The following is a 25,829-nucleotide window of genomic DNA, read 5'->3' as shown; positions in this document are numbered from 1 at the left end:
TTGAAATACTCCAGAGAACTCTCCTTGATAATTCCGATGCTTTTCTTGAAAGTTCCATGCAATATCCCGCTGAATAATCATCTGTTGAAATCCCAAGATTTTTCTTCTAAATTCAAAAGTTTCCCCGTAAAAACCCGAGTAATTTTCCGTGAAAATTTAGAATTATTTCCCGAGGTAATTTTTAGTTTAAACGGACATTCCGAAATATTTCCCGTGGAAATTCAGAATTTTTTCCTACGATATTTTTTAATTTCTCTTGCAAATTTGGAGCAATTTCTTGAGGAAATTTAAATAAATCTTATGGACATTCCAAAAAATATTTCCTGAATAATTTTCTGTGGAAATTATGGAGAATTTTCAGTTGAACTTTTTGTGAACTTCTCGTAAAAAAAATCGAATAAATTTTCATGAAAAAAGACTTTTTTACAAAAATTGCATTTTTTTTTTGTGGAAACTCAAACTTGTAGTAGGCTGTAATACATGTAGATGATCGTAGTAGACTTTTATATGCGTAATAAATCACTTTGACTTTTGCACCGGATCTGAAAGGACGTCTTTTAATTGTACGAGCGAATCCTTACAGTGGCGACGAGCCGAAACGGACCGGGGAGGAAAAATTTTTTTCGTGAAGATCAGCGGGGAGTAAATTTTCAAGTTATCCTTAGCGAAACAGAAGTAAACTTGAAGCAACAAATTACAATATAGAAAAAAAACCCATATTAATCCACCTACAGTGAGATTTTGACCCTTCCTTAGTTATAAGGATTTTTTCCAGACTCCAGTATTTAAAACGAGATAAAACTACTCAGCTTCCCACGGCGATTTACCGTGAAAGTTATAAAATAATTGCCTACCCAAAGGCGGATGTCATGGGTTAAGTGACAACTTAACGAATGATAACGTACTGTACTTCATGCTGCCTATCTATAAGGCGCTCGTCGGATTGAATAACTATTGTGACATGGTTAGTAACTATCGTAACGCTGGTTGCGTATATTGTACTCGAGACCTCGATATTAATTAATCCAGAACTAACTAAATCAGTCATTGTTCTGAGCGAAACTCAATAGTGTTCAATAATAACATATGTTTCGCCTTATGGATGCCTAATTTGGTAAAACTAAAGTTGTTCAATACCTTAAAAATGAGCGAGATTTTTATGGCAGTAAATTTCAGAATTTGCACACATACGCACACATACATGCATACAAGTGATCTATTAGTGTCTCAGAACATGCTCACATTTGCTATCTAGCTTCCACTGAAGAAATTTTTGAAATCGCTTTCAATTTTTACGTTTTTGCTTTTCTGAGAAGATTTTTTTGTACATGCTTCTATATGTTCCTCAATTAAAATCATTTGTTTCTTTGAAACAAATCAGAAAAATAGGCATAATTCCATATCATATCATTTGTTATAATTATATTTTCAATATCAAAGTGAATTTGTTTCAAATGCCATACATTTTATTTATTAATTCACGAGATTTCTTGATAGATTAATACGTAACACACCTGCGTAACGCATACAAAGTGAAATTATAGACACTTCCGAAGGAAGGGTCAAAAAGAAATTATTAAAATGTCGAAGGTAATAAAATAAATATCTCTATTTTTTTACGAGATCGGAAGTTGATTGATTGTCAACTTAATGACTTCTATTGCTTTATTAACAATATTCTAAGGAAAAAAATAGATCATTAAAGAATTCCGTAACGTAGTTGGAAATTCAGAAATTTTGAGTATTGAATGCTGAAATGTAGGGGATGCTTCGAGTAATCCCAGCCCATTAAAGCATGTAATGAAATGATTCAGAAATTCAGTATAATTTCTGAGGAAAATGTAGGGAGCACTACGAGTGGCTCCAGTCCATTCTAATAAGTATAGAAGTTAGGTAACTCAGTCTACTGAAAAAAAATAAAATAAAAGTATAAAATGTAGGGAACACTGCCAGTGCTTCCAGTCCATTATGAGTTGCAAATTCTGATGATAGCGGAATCGCGGAGATTATCATGAATAATCTCAGTTTGGAAAAAAAAGGGATAAATAATATCCTTTCACAGAAAACTGTTGTCATGGATACCCAAGCAATATTTTTGAAATTATTAAAATGAGTCCAAATCAATCAATAAGTCGATATTCCTAAAATAATATACATATTTGTTTATGTAAAAGTGGTTTCATGCATTAATGAATCAATTTTCGTAGCTGAGTTTCAACATATCGCCATTTGTTGAGATCGGTGATGGATCGACAAGTTCTCGATGGGAAGAATGGAAGGATCAGTTCACAGCATATCTTTCATTGAAAGAAGTTGAGGACCATAATGAGATGTATAAAGCCCTCATGTGTTTCGGAGGTGCAGATGTCCGGAAAATAGGCAAAACAGTGTCGATGGATGAAAGTACTGTGATGGACAATCCGTATCGTGTAACAATAGAGGCGCTCGATAATTACTATTCACCTCGTATGTCACTGCGGTACGAGCGATTCAAATTCAGACAACTCCAATTCAACCCCAACGAGAAGCTTGATCAATTCCTTATTCGCTTACGGGCCCAAGCAGAGCTGTGTAACTTTGGAGACCAAAGTGAGAATATGATCATGGATCAAATAATATTTGTTACAACTGATGATAAATTGAGAGCAAAGTATCTCGAAGCTGATACTTCCCTCGATGATATGTTGAACATCGGAACGACGTATGAATCAGTAAACAAGCAGGTTCAAGAGTTCCGTGGGAAATCAAATGTGTCAGCCGAATTAAACACCTTCAATAAAATGTCCAGAAATCAAAACAAGAAACCAAGCACGAAGTGTACCAGATGTCTTGGGAACCATATATCAAACGATCAGCATTGTCCCGCTAAAACCTCTCGCTGCAATAAGTGCAACAAAATTGGGCACTTCGCACGTTGTTGCAGAGACAATCGAAAGCACCGGTTCAGCAACGTAAAAACTGTGGCCAACGGAATACACCAGAATACGGATAGGAAACCGAAATTCGTACCGTGAGATCGACGATGTTACCAAAAATGTGGAGATTCGAGAATTATTCCATCTAGAAGGCAAACGAACGGTGATGGCTGATGTCGGTGGAGTCACTCTTCGCTTTATTATCGACACCGGAGCGGACGAAGACGTATTGAGCACGGACGATTGGACTACATTGAAACGCTTAGGTTTCAGAGCGTACGCCATCAAGAAAGGTAGTGAAAAAATTTTCCGGGAATATGGTTCAACAACTCCTTTAACGGTGCTTGGAGAGGCAGAAATGGAAGTTTCGATTGACGGAGCATCCTGTGTTAGCACGTTTTTTGTCATCAAGGACGGCAGGTGCTCGCTGCTCTCTGGAAAAACAGCTGAAAAACTAGGCATAGTGAAGTTCCTACGTACGCTCACTACTGAGGTGACCTGCATCAAAGGTAAATTTAGTATTGTTTAACTTTATATGACGTGTATAATGCATAGTTTAATTAAAATACCCAGATATGTGTGCTTCGATAAAATAGATAAGTCTATACCACCAGTCAGACAATCATATCGACGAATTCCAATTCCTCTAGAGGAGCTAACATTACTGAAACTAAAAGAATTAGAAGATCTTGACATAATTGAACGGGTGTTCGAAGCATCGGAATGGGTATCTCCCATGATTGTCAAACGTAAAAGTGCTACAGAAGTTCGAATTATTATAGATTTGCGTGAAGCAAATAAGGCAATCATTCGAGAAGTTCATCCATTGCCCACATTCGAACAAAGGAAAGGAAGGCGGCTGAAAGGAAGCCATGTTTTTTTTTTCCAAATTTGATATAAAACAAGCATTTCACCAACTTTTGCTTCGAGAGGATTGTCGATATATTACAACTTTCATATCGCCGCTCGGATTAATGCGATATAAACGGCTCATGTTTGGCTTATCTGCCGCCCCGGAATTATTTAAAAAATGTATCGAAACAATTTTGGCCGGTTTTCCATGGATAATAATATTCATAGATGACATTTTAATCCATGCACCTAATGAAGACATTCTCAAGGTATATTTCTTCAAATATGTTAAATATTTGAAGTTAACTACTATTACTTATGTCCTTCTAGCTAAGAACCGAACTGGTCAAAAATCGCTTGAAGGAATACAATGTTGTTCTGAACGATGCGAAAACCGTAGAATGTGTCACATCACTAGAATTTCTTGGTTACCATTTATCTGCACAGGGTGTAAAAGTGTCGGATGAGAAACTTGCTGCTATTACCAAGTTCCGTGAACCAAAAACGACGGAAGAAGTTAGAAGCTTCTTAGGACTAGTCTCATTCGTAAATTCACATATACCGAACTTGTCTACCATAGCAAAAAGGAGTGTAAATTTCAAATGGATAAATGTTCACCAGGAAGCTTTCGACAAACTTAAAGCGTCCCTAGCAAACAATGAAACCTTGTCGTTCTTTGATCCAAACATGGAAACTTTTGTTGTAACCGATGCGAGTCCAGTAGGATTGGGTGCAGTATTATTTCAGAAAAATGAAGATGGTATTGTAAAAATAATCGCGTATGCTTCCAAGACATTGTCTGAAATTGAACGAAGATATGCACAGACAGAACGTGAAGCTTTAGCTGTTGTTTGGGCACCAGAGAAGTTCCATTTCTACCTGTATGGAAAGTTCTTCTGGTTGATCACTGATCACAAGCCTTTAGTGACAATATTTGGAGATAGAATCAAACCTTGCGCAAGAATAGAACGTTGGAAGCTTAGGTTAATGTCATATGATTACCGTGTGATATATAAGCCCGGTAAATTCAACATAGCAGATCCGTTATCACGATTATGTCAGGAAGGGACACTCTGTACAGAAAGTTATGATGAAGAATGTGAAAGGATTATTCGATTATTATCTAATGACATTAAGCCTCTAGCTATCACATTACAGGAAATTATTGACGCAACAAAGAAAGACATTGAACTCACAGAACTGATGAAATGGATTCCATATCCACCAAGGAGATGGCCAAAAACTCTCAATCGCTACAAATTGATTGTAAATGATCTTTCGTCGAATGGTGAAATAATTTTGAAAAATAGAAAAATTATAATCCCAAGAAGCCTACAAATCAAAATTTTACAACTTGCTCATGAACCACATTTGGGAATTCAAGCAATGAAAAGGCGTCTCAAGGAAAAGGTTTGGTGGATTAGAATCGACACCATGGTCGAACAATATGTGAAAACATGCAAAGGATGTCAACTGGTATCTGAACCAAGTGTGGAACCTATAACACGCATTTGTATGCCAAGCAAGCCCTGGGTAAAATTAGCGTTGGACTTTATGGAAGTTACTAATGGAATTCATTTGTTGGTAGTCGTCGATTATTTTCCAGATATCCTGAAGTAGAAGTTATGACTACCACAACTGCAAAAGCTACTATTTATAAGTTACGCATAATATTTGCACGGTTTGGATATCCAGAAGAGTTAGTGTGTGACAATGGACCACCGTTCGCATCTGAAGAATTCTCTGAATTTTGTACTACTAATGGAATCATCATTTTACATTCGATTCCTTATGCACCTTTTCAAAATGGGCTGGTAGAACGATATAACAGGACACTACTTAAAACAATAAAAATAAGTTTTGCCATGAACCGTGACTGGAAATCGGACTTGCAAGATTTTCTTCTAGCATACCGGAACACTCCCCATTCTACTACTAACGAAACTCCAGCCAAGTTGCTTTTTGGTCGAAATTTGAAAGACAAACTTCTAGACATAGTTAGCGCTGCAGGAAAAGATTCAGTGAGAGAACTAGATTTTTCAAGAAAGGAGAAAGGAAAAGAAGTATGCGGATCATAAGAGAAATGCCAAGTATTCTAAAATTGATTTCGGAGATCATGTGATTGTCAAACATTTCATCAAACGTAATAAGTTAACTACAAATTTTCATCCACAACCTCATGTTATTTTGAAGAGAGAAGGAACACGCCTTACATTGGAAAATATGGATACCGGTGTAAGGTCCGACAGACATATAAATCACACAAAACTGTTAATATGCAGCAACCCATTTGAACAATCACAAAGATTTACAGCCCCTATCGACGATATTTTGAATTCAAAATCCAACCCAAAACCAATACCGCAAGAACATGAAGTATCGGATCAGAAGCAAATGTGTACTCGAGAGAATCGATGTAGTCGGAAGAATCGGAAACCAGAATACTTGAAAGATTATGTTCTTTATAAATGCAAGCGTATGAATTAATGTAAACAGATAATTTTGTTAAATTGTGTTTAACTATTAAAATGTCATAAAAATATTTTTAACGTAAAGGAGAGATGTAGTAGGCTGTAATACATGTAAATGATCGTAGTAGACTTTTATATGCGTAATAAATCACTTTGACTTTTGCACCGGATCTGAAAGGACGTCTTTTAATTGTACGAGCGAATCCTTACAAAACTGTTTTTGGTGGGAAATTAAAATAATTTCTCGTAGAAGTTTTCAACAATTTATTTAGAAATTTCGAAAATTTTCCATCGATAATTCAAAAAAATTCACATTAGAACTGCCAAAGAAATTTGCGAAGAAGAATTTTTAACGGGCATTTCGAATAATGAAGCTTATATTTGCAAAGAATTCCTCGCGAAAATTCCGAAGAATTTCTGAAATTCAGCAAAAAATTTCGGAGACTTCCCAGAAAATCTCCAGTGAATATTCTGAAGGGTTTCTCGCGGAAATTTCGGATAATTCCCTATACAAGTTCCAAAGAATATCTTTTGGGCATTCCAAAGACTTTTTCTTGGATATTCCAAAATGCTTCCTTTGTAAATTCCAAAAAAAAAAATCCGTTGGAGTACGACATAATTTCCATAGTTTGCAAAAAAGTTCCTGCCGAAAATCAAACGAAATTCTAGTAGGAATCTGCAGTAAAATCCAAGTGAAGAATTTGAAAAAAAAAATCGAATGTTTGTACAGCATACTTTGGAGAATTTTCCTGCTCAACACAGACGAATTTTGTGGTGAAATCCATGATAGTTTTAAGCCGTAACTCAGACTTTTACTTTAGTGAAATTCATTAAATTTTTAAGGAGAAATGCAAGAGATTATATCGGCTTGCAAAAAAACGAAACATCCTAGAAAAATGAAACAAACTAAACACAGAAGCTGATGTATAAATCGCTTTTAAAAAACATAAAATCAAAAAGTCCACGTAGACTTTTGGTATACCCCCCCCCCCCCGTCCCCCTTCGTAGACTTTTTCGAAACCCCTCCCTTCCCCTCAAGAGTCTACGTGGTTTATGGACAGCCCCTAAGGGATGCCAGAGCGAGAGTTAGGTCGAATGACTAGAGTAGTATGTGTTAGCGCGAACTGAATGAAAGAGGTGAGCATCCAAGTCAGACTCACACGGTATGATAGAGGTGGGCATACAAGTCAGACTCACAGGGTGCGACAGAGCATGTAGGGTGTGTTAGAGGGTGCGATAGAGCGAGCACCCAAGTAAGACTCGCATGGGACGGGTGCCTGTGTGAGCGAGAATGAGCGAGTACGTTAAGTACTGCCATCCCCCAGAAGTAGTACTGGGAGGTAGTTCCTGGGGGAAACGATGGCGGAGCCCAAGGGAGTTTAGTCGGTATTACCGGTACGGTCGAGTCCGACACTCCAGCACACTTCCGTGTGGTAGTTTGGCAACTACAATGCACGTGTGCTGGGTTAGTGTGTAAATGCATTCTTCCTTGTAAAAAAATACTTGAGGAGGACTTGCAAGCTCAAGTAGTATTGAGAGACGAGCGCTTAGGAACATCTTTGGCGGTCTGTTAAACCAGGAAGGGTACGATGGGCAGGGCATTCGTTCGCTTCCGACTCGGCAGGTGCAAGAAAGCGTGGAGCGCAGTGAGTGATGTGGGTACAGAACGACTTGGCAAGCGTGGGGCGCAATCGAGGATGGAGAGATGTAGTAGTTGATTCAGTGTTATCTGTTTAATGAATCTAAATCGTATTCTTAAAAAGAATTTTACAGGTTAACATTCGGCGAAGTAATTCGTATGCTAGAAATAAATGAGGTTTGAAAAATGGAATGATGTGTAGAATACTAGTTTGTTTCTAATCTTAAGTCAGTAGAGCAGGCTTAGATTTACAAAACATTTAAATTTACTGATTTACGTAATATCTCAATAATTTGGCCTTATTGAACAAACATATAGTGCAACAATAGATTTTTTTTCGATACATCTTTTAGATATACAAATGTTTTAAATATAATTAGCAAGCATAAGGAATAATAATATCGCATAGGTTTTTATTATCAAGCTTCCATTAACTAAAATTGATTGATAAAAATTCGAAAGAGAATATAGCTGCTTGTAACGAAAACGTTTACAGGTTTCAACAGTCTAATAGATTCGCAGTTAATTGTTTATTGTTCTTATTCATGAATAATCTAATAACTATCAGTACTCTAACAAAGTATTATTCGAATTGATGCACCAACTTTTTCTTATAAAATACAGCTCTCAACTTTGTGTTTACATTAGGAATCATACTTGTTTAGAACCTTCCGCTTATGAACATACTGCCGCCACAAAACGATACACCAATCACAATCACGGAAATACCCCGCTGCTACGTTATTCAGTGGCAAACCCACCGCCCACCAACTCGTCGATAACAACTAGAAAAACTCACCGCTAGCTTTGTAGACCCGCGGGCAGAACTGCTCAGCCAGAACGCCGTACGCGACCGGTGATCCCACTCTCACCTTGTGGTCCTTGCTGAACTTGTTCCACACGTGCACCACGATCGAACGGTTCACGGTGGTCAGCGCTTGCTCCAGCCAGCGTTCCTCGAAGAACTGCAGATAATCGTCGAAGTTGATGGCGTAGAAGGCTTCCGGTGGATAGACGGTGAAGTGGCGGCATCGCTCGCGGGTCATCATGAGCGGCGCCTGGGTGCTGCAGACGCGTTTCAGCACCCTGGTGATGACGCCGGGACCATTGTTGCCCCAGTCCTGGCCGTTGAAATTTAACAGCAGATCTCTGGTGGAGGAGAAAGAGGGGATAGTTTTGATTGCGCGAAAAACAGTTCGTTCTTCGAATTTCAATAATAACGGAGCTATAGCTTTAGTACCAGTAAAATATACTAAATGATAACAAAATTTCAATCATTTAGTCCTACAAGTTATTAGTAAAGTATATCCAAAATGGGGTTTCTTAAATCCTGATAATTAAAAACACGTCTACTCAAGTTGGCGTTCAAGGTATAAGAGAACGACTTCAGTGAGCATTTATTGAAGGAAACCGAACATCGTAATTTATCGTTTTTACTCTCTCGCTTCTCAAATATCGTTTCATCTCTGAAAGGGTTTAACCCATTTAATCGATTATAACAATCCTTTTTCCTTTAGAACTGACATAAATTCATTATCAATTTTAATAACATTAAAAATACTCATTTTCGAATTCACTACTTAACATACTTCAGAATGAATTTGTTATAGACTTAGAACGTCAATTGTCTGACAAAATTTACATTTCCTTATTGAGTTTGAAATTATTTAATCCTTAAACTTATACAAAATCGTAATTGTTGATAATCTTAAATTTTACTTTTTCTTATATAATTTAATGCGTATCCCAGGACTCAATGTCAAATTACGACTGTACACATTGCTACTGGGTCTTTCAAACGTTTCAATTTTCTTCATCGACTTTTCTTCTTTTCGATCGCGAAATGCTTCGCGTTCTGATGGGGCTAGTTCTTGTATGCTCTTGTTTCCCTTGCTTGGCATAGTCCTTCCTAGCAGCGATCTCTTCATTCTGGAACCCGAAAAACTCTTCCTCAGTGTCAATTGATGCTCGTCGTCGTTTCTGTCTTTGTATTGGCAACCGGATCGTCGACCTGGACTGTCGTGGAACCATGACCTTTAGTTGATTTCGATGTGCATTGCAATTGTGCCTGCCAAAAGAAATTTCAAACACATTAGTTGATATTCTTTTGACATATTTCGCCTCCACCCATCTCTCAATTGCATGCTTGTCATTATTTTTGTACCAAATTTTATCCCCAGCGCTAAATTGAGAAATGGATCTTGAGACGCGTAGCTATAAAATTTATTCTTTTCATTATTAGGTAAAATTTCTGCTCTGTTAGGTGTATCCACAGCGGATGAATCTTTCAAAACTAAACTTTCTTTATAACTACGTCTGGGGTGTAAAAGGTCAACTAAAGTTTTTGGTCTATAGCTCAACAACTTTTCTGATGGAAATCTTTCATCAGATGTAGAACAAGTGTTTCTATAATTTGCTAAAAATATGTTAATCTATCATCATCATCAAGTGATTTCGTCATAGGATCTAAAAAGAAATTTTTCAATACATCTTTTACTAGTCGAACCATTCGCTCCGCTTGTCCGTTGCTACTCGGATTGTACGGAGGACTCTTCATAACCCTTATTCCTTGACGTTCCATAAATGCAACAAAATGACTAGAATTGAATGGTGGCCCTCCATCTGTCACTAGAACGTCTGGTAGTCCAAATCTAGAGAAAATAACAGTGAACTTCTTAATAACCTTATTCGCATCCGTTCCGTATTTCATTATCTCCACTTCAAGCCATTTTGTGTGGCTATCTACAACTAACAAATAAACTTTTGATTGGAGAAAAAAAAATCAGCGTGAATGCGACTAAATGGACGATTTGTAGGAATCCACGAAGTACTACAAACCGGTTTTGGAACAACCGACATTTTTATGCATGGTTCGCAATGTTTTATAAACTGCTCTATATCCTTGTTTAAATCAAACCAAAAGAGGGATCGTCGAGCTATCTGTTTCATTTTAATAATACCGTTGTGGTTAGAGTGAAGCAATTTCAAAATATCCTTTCTAAGAGAATTAGGTACAAATACTCGATCCTGGTACATTACACAACCTTCTACTACCTCTAAATCACAACGCAATGAAAATATTTGGCGCCACTCCTTTTCTACTTTTCTAGGCCAGCCATTCTCAATATGATCTGCCACTTTTGAAAGAAATGTATCTGTCTTGGTTTGCCTCGCGATTAATGAGTAGTCCAGAGGGAATTCGCCGAAATAATTTATACTTTTGATACATCCGCTATCCAGCTTTTTAGGAACATTTTGAGCCAATGGGAATCTTGAGCAGAAATCCGCGTTTCCCATTTTGGAAGAAGGCCTGTAGCATATATCAAACTCGTATATTGACATTTCCATTACATATCTTTGTAATCTTGTTACACATAGCGAATGTTTGCCATCTTTTCCAAAAATGCCTAAAAGCGGCTTATGGTCCGTATAAATCGTAAATTTTTGCCCGAAAAGAAATTTGTGGAATTTTTTTACAGTGCATACTAGCGCCAATGCCTCCAAATGCAAAATAGGGTATGTTTTTTGTGCGGAGTTTAACGAAAAGGATGTGAAACTTATTGGTTTTTCCTTACCATCAATCATGTGAGCTATGACTCCTCCCAAACCATAGCTACATGCATCAGATACCACAATGATTGGTTTTGCAGGGTCATAATATTCAAGAAAATTTGCAGTCAATAAAGCGTTTTTGCTTTCTTCGAAAGTTTGCTGACATTTTTCGCTCCATACAAATTTTGCGTTCTTTTGTAACAAGGCATATAAACAACTCAATTTAGCAGACAAGTGAGGGACAAATTTACCATAAAAATTGATCAACCCTAAAAATGCCTTGAGCTCAGTAGTGTCTGTGGGAACTTTTGCTTTTTCAATAGTTGATAACTTTTCTGGTGAAGGAAGAAGTCCTTTTTCAGTAACCAAATGCCCGAGATAAACAAGAGAGTTTACGAAAAATTTACATTTTTTTAAATTCACTTTCAAATTAGCTTTTTGCAACCGTTCAAGAACCATATACAAATTTGATAAACATTCTTCTATAGTCTCTCCCGCTATCAGCACATCATCTAAATAGCAACGTACATGTTTTAACCCAATTAAAATTTGATCCATCACTTTCTGAAAAATGGCGGCACTAGACGATGCACCCTGCGGCAAACGGTTATAAGTATAAAGTCCCTTGATTGTATTTATTACAACAAATTGCTTTGATCTTTCTGAAAGTTTGAGCTGAGTGTACGCTCCCGCTAAATCAAGGCAACAAAACCACTTGCAACCGGCTAAAGACGCAAATATGTCCTGCGCTAGCGGCAGCGGGTAAGTGTTGGGAATAATTTGTTTATTAATTGAGACTTTACAGTCAATTACCATTCTTATCTCATTATCTTTCTTAGGAACAATAACAACAGGAGACGCCCATTCACTAACCTGTATCGGTGTAATAACATTCTGCTTTTCTAGTGAATCCAAATGGTCAACAACTTTTTCCCTTAATTTGAACGGCACATCGTAGGCTTTCCTAAATATAGGTCTATCCTCTCTCAGGACAAGGTCAGCTTCAAATCCTGTGATTGGATATGAAAAATCACCGTCAAAAACTTTTGGAAATCGTGATTGTATGTCTGATTCAATATTACCCACATCGATTTTCGAAATATTTTCTGCATCTTTACTCGTTGCGTTGATTTGTGTAAAATTTCCAAAAGTTTTTCTCCAGCTAGGATAAAAAACATCTATCCAATTTCTGCCGAATAGCGGGACAAAACGCCTTGTACAATCAAGTATGATTAAGTTTACTTGATGCTGAGTGTGATTAACCATTACTTTAACTGATATTTCACCGAAAATGGATAACTGCTGCCCATCTACCACCATCAAACGACTGTTGCATTTAGAAACTTTAATGTGAGAAAAATACGTTCTATATACTGCTAAACTAATAACTGTAACTGCGGCACCACAATCTATTTCCATATTAAGTTCAACTCCTTCTACAGACACCTTTACAATACATGGCTCGCTAAAACGACTGCTTGCAATCATCATGCAAGGATAATCATCTTCATCGTCTGAATCTCTTATCTGTAATCGCTTGAAATCGTAGCTGTTGATTTCTACCGGTGCTTCTTTTACAAAATTCACGTTTTTACGATTTTTCAATTTGTAACAGTTGCGCTTTATATGACCTCTTAATTTACAAAATTGCAAATCACGTTATGATGAGGGTTTTCGCCTTGATATCCACTTCGACCTGAATAGCTAGTTCCCGGCTGATATTCATCGCGTTGCCGTTTGTAATAATCATAACGGTTATGATTATATCGCATACGTTCACCTTCTCTACTCGAGCTTCTACTTCTACTACGAAAACGCCTTTTGTAATTGTTTACATTTTGTCTACCATCTCTTTTCATATCGTTGATATTTGACTGATATCCTAAACGATATTTTACGGAGTTCACCTCCTTCGGATACTCGTCCCGTTCAATTAATTCTTTTGCGCGGCACTTAGCTAACTCAGTCCGAATAACCATCTGCTCAACTTCTTCTAATGTCATATCATCTTTCATCAACAGCTTATGTTTCAGGTCCTGATCTCTCAATCCAAAAACTATTTTATCCTTGATTGCCTCATCTCTGTGTGCGCCAAAACCACAATGACTAGCTAGTAATTTCAAAGCTAACACATAGTTTTCGGCAGGCTCATCAATGCCCTGTACACGAGCATGAAATTTATGCCTATGCATCATGTTGGGTTGCACTTTGTCTAGTCTTTCTTTTAGTTTACCAATCATATCAGCATAATCAATTTCTGCTATTTCAACCCCAGGTAAATAAGTTCTATTTCATCAAATATAACCGACCCACTCAACGCTAAAAAGATTCTTTTTGCTATTGTCTGCAACATTATTCAACTGGTATAGAATATTTATTCGTTTCATATAGTTAGCAAAGCTTGAACCACGCACATAATGGTCAATGCTTCCGATTAACGCAGACATGCTGATGAAAAATATCCGATTGTAAACACCTGATTGAAATAGAATGGCTCAAAATGACTTACTTGATCTCAGTTTCTTACTATCTCGTGTATCTTGCAATCGAATCGGTTGAAGATTACCTCACGATGTTCGTCTCACCAGTGCTTGTCTCACCAGTGCTCGTCTCACCAGTGTTCGTCTCACTGATGCTCGCTTTACTTTCGTTCACTCAACTCTCTTCGACTCTCGTCTCATCGACGCTCACCCTTTCCAGTGTCGGCCTCGCCGGCGGTTGTCACACGTCGACTGTACTCTCTCTTTTCACCGACTCTTCTTCTTCCACTCTTTTATTTTCTTTCTATGTTCTCGCTCTTTTGTTAAACTTAATCACCGTTCGCTTGTTTCTGTTACTAACACCACTGAGTTATTTTCGCTATATTCTTCGCTAATCGCTACACTTATTGTTTTATACAACTCACCGTTGCTTCCAACCACTCACTCTCACTGCTTCTTCCAAAATACTTATTCAAAATCTCTTCGACCCCACTTCTACACCTTCAAAATGGCGGACCAAGTGGGATAATGCAACTTCAATGGCCACGTTTCTTCCCACAAACCATGTGGTACAGTTTCTATATAACTTAGTTTCCCGTTTTACTTTTTTTTTTTTTTTCACTAATTTTTTTTTTACTTTCACCTGGGACAGCTAGTTGTTTAAACTACAATTTCATCCGTTTACAGATTTTTTTTCATTCCACTTGTTGGAACACTGAATGTTAAAATTTTTCGCTACACGGCCCTCCTATGCACGCTTCCAGTTTTCACTAGCCGCTACGAAATAGATTAGTTTCTCTTGTTCACAATTGGATCCAACAATTCCACAAATAATTTAATCGGTTTTCACTCGTCGTCCACTTAAAGTATATCCAAAATGGGGTTTCTTAAATCCTGATAATTAAAAACACGTCTACTCAAGTTGGCGTTCAAGGTATAAGAGAACGACTTCAGTGAGCATTTATTGAAGGAAACCGAACATCGTAATTTATCGTTTTTACTCTCTCGCTTCTCAAATATCGTTTCATCTCTGAAAGGGTTTAACCCATTTAATCGATTATAACAATTAGTAAAGTTCATACAACGAACTGTTAGGCAGAGTTGTAGATGAAACTTTTGCACTAGAAGTCCACAATACAAAACATATTGAAATTTAACCTCTGGGATGAGTCATGAACAAACTACTAAACGATCGAACGCAGATAACTAAATGATCGATAACATCCTTGATCAAAGGCAATATGGAACAATTTTGCGTAGAACGACAATAAAGGAAAAATATAAAAATTTGGCAGTTTTCGAAGGATTGTTAGTTTTTCAAAAGAGGCATAGATTAAAGTGGAGATTATGTCCACCATCCCCAAATCTTCGATTTGGTATGTTCAATTGCATTGTTTGTATTCGAAGATTCGGCGCTCGATATGGATCTCCAATCTTAATATATAAGGATCCCGATTGCTTTACTGCCGTCATACGCATATTTGTCCCATGTTTGCTGGGATTTCCTATGCACATAGGACAGTTTAGTAATGTAGGAAAATAAAAAGGAAGTGCGTATCGAAGCTATAAATAAATCCAATAACGCATGCTTTTTGCCTTATCTTATAAACGACAAATACACGCGTTCGATTTCTTATCACATAATCATAAAACAATTATCAAGGGGAACAGATTGAATTTTTAAGGTAGCCCGCGGTGATTGTTCAGAATTTCTTTACAAGCGTGATATATAGGTTGAATTAATCTGTGCAGGGAAACAAGATGTTATCATTTATCAACATATGCTCACAACGGCTTTGCTAATCTATAAAATCATCAAAGCTCATCCTTTAGGAATATGTAACCTGATTCACATTCTTTGGCACTCACCTGATGCACATTTCCGCTAGTTCGTGCCCCTGCCCATCTGGCTCGAAGTTGATGACTCCGGCTGCCACCCAGCGTGCCGATTCTGCCCCGGCATAGTTCGGTTCCATGACGTCGAATGATTTCAGCACCACCACATCCAGATCCAGATAAGTTCCTCCGTATTTATATAGCGTGAGATATCGCATTATATCCGACAAATGAGAATTCATGTACTTCGATCGGAAAATTTCCCCACTTCGCATCCACTCTTCTAGTGGGGTATCGTGGGCATAGGTTGAGAGATTCACGAACCGAAAATTGATGTTTGTGTAGGCGTGGAGAGCATCCAGGAGTGGAAGTGCACTCTTGTTGCGGAATCCTACTGGGGATGCAAACAGAACGAACGCATTCCAGTCCGGGTTCATTCGTGCTGCCGACTCGATAGCACATGCTTGACGAGCGTTAAGCCTGATCACCCCATCCGCAGAGCAGGATGTTTCATGGAAAAATATATTCCTCCCGTGTTTAGGCTGTTTGTGCGATTTTTGGACGTCCTCCAACACCCGGAATGGATCCGGAAAGTCTTTGGCGAAGCAATTCGCTTGTTGACGTTGGCTATCGATGGAGTACAGAATATACAACATCGCCCCCAGTAAGCCCAACGAAATATAAACTCTGCGTCTGGTTTTGCCAGTGGCATAAAACGGATTAATGGAAACCATGTTCTGGCGGATTACCACTACGAGTTCCACTCACAGACTAAAAGCTAATACCAGATAAAATGTAACGAACTAACTGTGATTCGTTTTGAGATTCGTAAATAAGAGATAACGATAAGATAATCAAAGTACAGTAGTTGCACCAACGTTTTCGGTCAACCAGCAGACGGTGGATGGGGCGGCAGCCGGAGTCCAATCCAGATACTAACACTGACGAATCACGCCTGAGGCGACGGTGGATCGTTTATCGTCACTAATTAACATTTGCATGATCGATGCGTTGAGGTACCGTTGTATATTTATACACCAAAAACAACGATAAAATTGATAAATACACAGAAAATACGATAAAACACGATAACGACGATAACAATATTAGCGGTTTCTGCTTGTGCGTGATTGTTGTTTGTTTATGATGATGTTTTGTTTTGATTTGCCAGCACGTCAGTTTTGGTGGTGTGGTGAATGAAGTGTGGTAAAAAAGTAAAACTGTGGGGAAAGGTTTGTGTCTCAGATGGAAAGTACGCAGCTAAACCACAGATAAAAGACATCCAAATTGATTGCGCAGATTGCGCCTTATTAGACTCCTGCGCAAAAATTATTTGCGTGAATATTTTCCCCGTGTCACACAAACAAATGAATTAACACAATTTGCTGCTTGTTTGAGTAAACAAAAACACGTGTGTCCGATGAATAACAACAACAAAAAAACAAATACAAAGATAGTTTGAATTATAGATACAGTATACCCCCGCTGATCCGACAAATGTATGGCCGGACTAGCGGGGTTTCTCTCGTTAATCCGACTGTCAAATCCATACAAATGAATCAAAACAAAATCACAGCACAAATTTGAAAACTGACAGCATAATGTGTTTAAATGGGTGTTGATACTTTTTAATCCGGAAAATTCCGAATTAGCGAGATCCGGACTAACGAGTCGTCGGACTAGCGAGGTCCGGATAAGCGGGGGGATACTGTAGTAGAATCTATAGATGAGCGAAAGCATGGCTGAGTCGATTTTTTTGCCCGTGCACACGCGCATATGACGTCACAGCCCTGAACGTTTCCATTGAAATCGTGACGTCATGCTCGTTTGGAGACACGTTTGACAGTTCGTTTGGAGACAGAGGATTTATCTTCGCTCATCTATATATTCCACTATCTATAGTTTGAATGTATAAGCACAGATAACAGATATTGAGGCTGGCATCCGATACGTGTGTAAAAATGTGCAATCGTTGATTCAAACAAATTGAGCGTGAGAAACACACTTTGGCAATCGTTTGGAGATGGCGGGACGATCATTTCTATGTAAAACGCAGCCAAAATACGAGTGTCAATCGCGTTGGCTGCGTTCGACGGTTGATAATCAGTTGCGTCCGTATGTACTCCCGCAATCAGTTGAGTAGATGGCAGTAGTGAGTCAACGTATTTCAGTTCAAAAATTTACACAAGATTTTCAATAAAATTTGTTCCAGCTTAAATATCTGTTATCTGTGGTATAAGTGTGCACGCTGAAAATTTTAAGCAAAACGAAATTGCGCCAGAGTCTAAAAATTGATGCAACGAGCGAGATTCATTCATTTATTTAGTCTACATCCAACCAAAGATAAAAGATATTTTAGTTCACTTGTGATAAGACGAGTTTTTACAATCCCATTGAATTCCACCACTTAATTGTATCTTGACAGATACGTATTTCGACCTCAACAGTAAGGCCGTCTTCAGTGTCTTGAGTCGAGTCAAGTACGAGACACTGAAGACGGCCTTACTGTTGAGGTCGAAATACGTATCTGTCAAGATACAATTAAGTGGTGGAATTCAATGGGATTGTAAAAACTCGTCTTATGACAAGTGAAGACATTCCACTAAAAAGCTCAAAATAATTTTCTTATCAAAATATTTTAGTTACCAGATAAAGATTGTCGCTGTCCGGAACATCTTTTGCTGGCGAGGATAGGGGATCTAAATGTCAATGAAGGAAAAATACATACGATTTGACAGTTAGGTACCACACATGTTTCGGAGAGCAGAACAAAGGGAACCGAAGCGACAATCTTTATTGGTAACTAAAATATCTTTTATCTAAACAGATAACACTGAATCAACAATTTGACGCTACAATACACGGTTCGAGGCCGCATTTCTCCATCCTCGAATACGCCCCACGCTCGCCAAGTCGTTTTGCACCTGGTCTGCCCATCTCGCACGCTGCGCTCCACGCCGTCTCGTACCTGCCGGATCGGAAGCGAACAACATCTTTGCAGAGTTAAGGTTCCCCCAAACACACGCGATGCGACAGTCGCGACGCGATTCTATCGCTTGGCGACAGCGATTCTGTCGTCGGTAATATGGAAGCGTAAATACCAAATTGCTTGCAGCGACCCAACGATAGAATCGCGGCGACTAGTTGTCGCCGTCGCGGCGATGAAATCGCTTAGGTCTGGGGGAGCCTTTAGGCGAGCTCGTGGTTCATTCTTCGCCGCCACACACCGTCTTCTTGCACACCGCCAAAGATGGTCCTACCCAAGTAACCAAAAGTTCCTTTAAGAGTACGTTTTTCGCTTAATCAGCTTCACAGAGCTGCTTAAGCGAAAAACGCACTCTTAAAAGAATTTTTGGTCTCTCGAATACTCCGAGTGCTTGCAAGTCCTTCTCGAGCATTGTCCATTGTCCATTGTTCATGTCCGTAGAGGACAACCGGTTTTATTGGTGTCTTGTACATGACCAGGGATTGAATCCTAAAGAAAATGAGCAAGTCTCTCACTTATCATCTCTGTATACATATACGATATGTAGCATCCCGCGAAAGACTTTTTTCGCAAGTTGTCTTGATAGAGAACTGATTCGGGAGGCTATACCCCATGATAAATTTCTTTTAGAAAGCTCTAAATGCGGGGAGCACTAACTCTGATGATGCATTTCAACTTGTTCTACACAACTATGCAGTAAAAAACACGAAATAAGTGAAAACAAAGCGAGAATCACCAATTTTCTGTGGGGGCTGTCTATCCGATTCTGTTTTTTCGCACTTGTATACAAGTTTGATAAATTTGGTATCATGGCTTGTTCTGATTCGGAACAGTTTTTGCCTCTCTATCATCGTTGTTCGATTTCTGCAAACCCTGTACATGACACATTTGGTGCGGTGGCCCGACTTCCACAAATGATGCGCTTTCGTATTTCACGACCAACATTGTTATCAGCCGTTAGCAAGGATTCGAGGTAGACGAATTCCTCGACCACCTCGAAGGTATCCCCGTCTATCGTAACACTGCTTCCCAGGCGGGCCCCGTCGCGCTCGGTTCCGCCCACAAGCATGTACTTTGTCTTTGACGCATTCACCACCAGTCCAACTTTTGTTGCTTCACGTTTCAGGCGGGTGTGCAGTTCTGCCACCTATGCAAATGTTCGGCCGACAATGTCCATGTCATCCGCGAAACAAATAAATTGACTGGATCTGGAAAATCAACTCATTAAAACTGCCATTAGGACACTAATATTATTACACTATTTATTCTTTGTTTAGGCATGGTGGGAAACATTTTGGTCAGAGGAAATGAAATGATCGTGCCGATCGGTTTTGAAGCGTCTTCTGATTAGCTACGCCATGAAGCGCGACTGGGAGGCTGATCTAAACGATTATTTGATGATGTACTATACCGCACCGCATAGCGTGACTGGAAAGACTCCAACGCAGATGTGTTTCGGCCGAACAATCAGATCAAAATTATCGTATCTGTCGGACGTAGAAGCTACTCCTTCGGATATGGAAATAGCTGATCGAGACCATACCCTAGCAGCACACATGTTCCACATAGGTTACTATAACACTATAACCACCTATAACTATAACTCGGGTATGGCTAAACAAAAAGGGAAGGAACAATCGGATGTCAGTCGCCGAGCAACGCCATCCAACATTTCTCGCTTAACTTTTCAAAAGGACCTAAGTAACATTTTTTTCATGAATTAATTTGAGTACTGCAATCGAAAGCTTTCATGTTATTCAAATTAATTCATGAAAAAAATGTTACTTAGGTCCTTTTGAAAAGTTAAGCGAGATTTCTCCGAGATACTGTGTTACTCAAGAACTTGTTGCCACAGAACAAGTTAGTGTCGACATTTGGACCGACCAAACATGTGGTGCTAGATAAAACCGGGGCACGGTTGACCGTAAAGAACACGGAGAATGACAAAGTATATTTACGTAATTCTGCCCATGTAAAAAGAATCGCGAATGATGCTGTAGAGGCCGGCCATGAAATCGATACGACTGGTTCGGGTGATTCCAGTTTTCCCGATGAGGACAATCAAGGTTCTAAGGATGCATACTCTATAGAGTTCGCCGAAATGTTCGGCTTCCTCCGAGATATCAAGATTATGTGATGTGTGACCAGACTTCACGTCCTCTTGCAAAAGGGAGATGTAGTAGCCCCAGCGACCTACCTATCGATGGTTCAATCGATGAACATAATGAGTAATTCACCGTCACCGTGTAGATTGCAACGATGTCGAGTCAAGCATTAAAAAGGATTGATCGACGAGTGACGTGTAACGTGTGACAAGATATCGTTCAGATAACTGTTGTACTGGAAGGTGTTCCGTTTTAATTAATGTTACTAAGAAGAGAAACCAAATAAATATCCACGACGTATAGTCTATGGTTTTCGCACATAATGCGCTCATGGTTCGAGTTGTCGGATCCGATCTTCGCATTGAAGACGCCCGAACAGATCTTGATATCACCTTTCGGAATTCTATCTACGACGGCATTGAGTTGACTGTAGAAGTTCTGTTTGTCTTGCAGATTATCCTTTCACTAATAGGCTCCCAATTCATAAGCGTAAAGTGTGCCTGGGCGGGGCCCTCCTTAGCCGTGCGGTAAGACGCGCGGCTACAAAGCAAGACCATGCTGAGGGTGGCTGGGTTCGATTCCTGGTGCCGGTCTAGGTAATTTTCGGATTGGAAATTGTCTCGACTTCCCTGGGCATAAAAGTATCGTCGTGCTAGCCTCATGATATACGAATGCAAAAATGGTAACCTGGCTTAGAAACCTCGCAGTTAATAACTGTGGATGTGCTTAATGACCACTAAGCTGCGAGGCGGCTCTGTCCCAGTGTGGGGTTGTAATGCCAATAAGAAGAAGAAGAAAAAGAAGAAGAAAGTGTACCTGGGCGCTTAGTTGGAAGCCAACTCCGCGATGCCGGGGAGCGTGTTCACATCGTAAACCAGAGTATAGCAGAACTTGTCCCGACGGCGTTCTGTGTTCTCCAAAATTTGGCCAACGGACTTCACTTAGTCCCAGGATCTCAAGCTTCATGCGGCGTCCCTCTCAATCTAGCTGATGTCAGAAGGGCAACAGTGTCCAGGCTATACTACCAGCTAAGTACGCAACCCTTAGCTTGTAAGTGTTGGTTATGTTATGTGATGAGTGTTGCTGAGAAATTCGTGGAGTTTTAGTGATGCGTGAATTGTTTGTGAATGGCGGGTAAAACTCGTCTTTATGTGTAGGTTTTCCATGTACAGTACCGACTGCAGTAGAAGAGGGCGTGATTAGCCTCCACCACCCTAGAAGACCGCAGCCAACTACTCACCATAGTCCTCCAACCCAATACCAGAGGGCCAGAAGCACCATCGTCGAGCAGCCATGAAGGGTTGGCGTAATTGGGTTGATGGAATGATGCGAGGTGATCTGAAAAAAAGGTCATGACCCTGGAATGCGGGAAACAAGCCTAAAACCGGTCACTTATCCAACGCAATTCGAAGTGAACGGAATAAAGTTTTAAAGCTAGCGAAAGTTACCGAATTAGAAGAAGTTGAAGTGAGAGAGTTTGTGGAAAAAAACCAGGCGAAGAATACGTCAGAACCCCGCCGTTTTTATGGTTAAACCCCATCAAGAAACGGCCTCGTACCCAGGTTCCATTGTCGGCCTGATTCGGCATTGTTCCGCCGATAGCCGTTCGGCCATCTTATTGGTCGTTTTGGACCGCGGTGAGAAGCGAGGAGTATCCCCAAGCCACCCCGACGTTGCTACCGGATCCGTAGTGAGCAGAGTAATCGGCTACCGACGCTCAGGTGACCGAAGAAGGAAGGTAGAGAGGAAGTAGGAAGACGGGAGGAGAAGAGTTCACCGCCGCCGCCACGTAGGCCGCCGGAGGGTGCAGGAAGCCTGTATAGTGTAGCGAGTGGGAGTAGAGCTGCCAACGCGGGCGTGAATGCGCTTGCAAGGAAGGTAGAAGACGAGGAAGGACCGGACTCAAAGAAGGAAGAAGTGGAGTGGTGGAGTGTTGCCAGGAAGAGGGGCTCCAAGGAAGACAGGTTAGCTAGGCTTAAGAAAGAGAAAGAGTGGAGAAAATAAAGTGTCGCATTGTGAAGCTCTGTTATTTTCCCTACATTTTGATTGCGAGAGTTCCCTGCCAGCGAGTAGCTTGAGGTGAGCGTGCCGACCCTGAGGCCATTGATTCAGGGAGTCTCAGCATAGCTCAGGCCATACTTACCCAAATATTACAAGGTGGCGGTCAATTGTCATCGGAAGACCCATGGAAGCGTGAGTATTGGAACTTGTGAGGACCAGAGCTATGTTAGGCGCTCCTTCCCGGATGTCAACTCACCATTTCGTAGCTCAATAGCAAGTGTTTTGATAATTAAAGGGAGAGTACACGTAAAAAAATAGCCTTATATGTTATGGCAAAAAACCATTCGAAAATACTTATACTCTTCATTATGCCACCTAATGAGTGATCCCATATCAAAAAGCTAATAACATTCATAAGTTAATGAAAAGTATAAGTTTCCAAATGTATGTGACTAATGCGATGTATAAGTTTTTTCTTATACATTTCATTAAGCGCTTGCTTTGGAAAAAAAGTATTAGAAAAATTAATAATAAACAACATTACATTTTTTTACGTGTAGTATTTTGAACTTGGAGTTACCAAGTCGAAAGTGAATTATTCGTATGTTTTATTTTCAACAGTGATGACTATTTTCAGAAACTAACCGCTCGGGACAGTGCACCATGTTTCCAATCGCAAGTCCCTTTACTTCGTTTTGGTCTTCGCCGATTGTTCCGGTCCGGTTTTTCTCTCGTTGATTATTGATTGCTCAGTTTTTTTAACGAATGATTATTAACCGTTCCTAACATAGAAAAGAAGTCTGTTGTGAGCTGTTTCTCCATGTTGGACAGACTCTCGATAAGATCTCATCTCCGGAGAGGAGTTAACCCCATCCCCTTTTTTGTCAGCATACAACCAAAGTTCCAACTGCGGTTGGTTACCCGATCTTCCCTACACGGTTGTTTGCGAAAACCCATCGATGGGTAAAAAAACACCCATTTTCAAATAGCATTCCTGTCTGTCATAAAATGGGGGAATTTCTCAATCATGCAAAGGGTAAAAAAATACCCATCAAAAGGAACCCTAATACATCAAAAAAGGGGTAAAAATATAACCATTAATGGGTGAAAAAATAGTTTAAAAACAAAGCGCATCGTGATGGAAGTATAGCTTCTTTCAGTTCTTAAATAATAAAAAATAAATAATATAACTAATAGGAACAGTTTATACTATTGGAACTATTCGACACTATCGGAACGACACAAGTAAGGTAATTGTATACAATTAATTGTTGTACAACAGTAATTTAATGCGGAAAAAATGTTTTCAGGTCCGGATCGTCGATTTTAAAACTAGTTTTGTGTTCATGGAAAACGTAGGAGCTCCGAAAGAAGTTGAACGCACACGAACGTCATACAAAAAGCTGAAGGGTAAGCATTTCTAAACTTTTAAACTCATTTTTAACATGCCTCCGTTATTGAAGGATTTTTTTCTTCCAGTAAAGTTTCTCAGTCGGGGACCGACTTCTTCTTATTATGAGGCTTATCATGAGGCTAACACGATGATACTTTTATGCCCAGGGAAGTCGAGACAATGTCCAATCCAAAAATTGCCTAGACCGGCACCGGGAATCGAACCCAGCCACCCTCAGAATGGTCTTGCTTTGTAGCCGCACGTCTTACCGCACGGCTTACCGACCGACTTACGATGTGGTATATGGCTAGGCCGAAACGAAAATGCACGTGTGACGGGAATGCTGAACGTATATTGACAACGGGATCAACAATTACGTTAATAAAAATATATAACATTATTTTTTTCGTTTTTTTATTATTTTTGTTTTTATTTATTAATTACCAGGAATACCACAAACACGTTCTACCAAACTGCAACATAACCTCAAAAATGGGTAAATTTTTACCCATTTTGTGAAATTGCGGTGCCTTTCCAATGGGTGAACAAAAACCCATTTTCTGACATAAAATGCTTTTACCCATTAATGGGTAAATCGGATTTACCCATTAAATGGGGAGAGACACTTCTAGCGAAAATGGGGGTTTTTTCACCCATTAATGGGTTTTCGTAAACGACCGTGTAAGGTTATTCGTTACCGGTTACTGTGCCATGGGAGAACCATATCGTGTTAATTCAAAGAAGGAAAAAAAGATAGAAACCATTTTTAAAAATGATAAGAGGGTATTGTTTTATCAATGGATTTTCTATACTTTGGATCTTTTGTGAACATTTCTCTAGAACTAAATTTACAAAAGTAATTTCATATAAGCTGGAGGTTGTTCATCGTCACCCTGGTCATGAGTGCAACCTACGGGCAATCTAGGATAAAGCAGTATTTACGGCTTGCCTCAATAAGCTTCGGTGATGGTCGAGAGGCAACAATTCACACAAATCTTACATTCGTTTTGCTCTATGCTACTGCAGCACCCTGACAGTGGAAAGTGGTGGGAAACGTCCCACAGTGGTGCGTTTGGCTAAAATCGTGAACTTTTTATTTTACCACTTCAGGGTGTTATTTTTCGACATTGGTGTCTTTGGGAATAAATTTTAGAAAAATATTGCGCATCGAATGACGAAAAGTTGTAGTTTCAATTTTTGCCACAGGTGGCGCTGCAAAATGTAACTTCTTTAATAAACGATTTTTAAATATGGTGTCTTTGACAAAGTTGTAGTGTATTGTGCTTTTTGCACTTTATAAGAGTTCTGCGAGATTTTTTTTCTCACAGTCATCTTTTTCTCACACTCAATACACTCAAAAAAGTTTGATTTTCCGTATATAATATTTGAGTGTGAGTGCCCAATCTGAAAACAAATAGACGTCAAATCATGGCGGGAATCCAATGAGCGTAGATGTAAAGGTGAGGAAATTGACCGAAGTTGTATTCGTGCAGCTGTCATTCTTCCACTAAACCATGCAAACAGTCCAGCTGATTGCTGTGTTGATTGTTATGCACACGTCACCATTTTTGTTTACTGCCTGCTTTGCCTAGCAAACAT

At 39.4% G+C, this 25,829-nt stretch overlaps 1 protein-coding gene across 1 annotated transcript; it reads right to left on the bottom strand.

Moving 5' to 3' along the window:
- Positions 1-7,956: 7,956 nt before the first annotated feature.
- Positions 7,957-16,902, bottom strand: LOC134213611 (lactosylceramide 4-alpha-galactosyltransferase). The gene is made up of 2 exons (XM_062692840.1): positions 15,779-16,902; positions 7,957-9,026 (listed from the first exon to the last, which is right to left on the bottom strand). The coding sequence occupies exons 1-2, from the start codon at positions 16,477-16,479 to the stop codon at positions 8,663-8,665; spliced, it is 1,065 nt and encodes a 354-aa protein (XP_062548824.1). The 5' UTR covers positions 16,480-16,902; the 3' UTR covers positions 7,957-8,662.
- Between the last annotated feature and the right edge of the window lie 8,927 nt (positions 16,903-25,829).

Source organism: Armigeres subalbatus, chromosome 2, assembly GCF_024139115.2.
Source record: "Armigeres subalbatus isolate Guangzhou_Male chromosome 2, GZ_Asu_2, whole genome shotgun sequence".
Taxonomy (NCBI): Eukaryota; Metazoa; Arthropoda; class Insecta; order Diptera; family Culicidae; genus Armigeres; species Armigeres subalbatus.
This window is presented reverse-complemented; position numbering and strand designations above follow the sequence as displayed.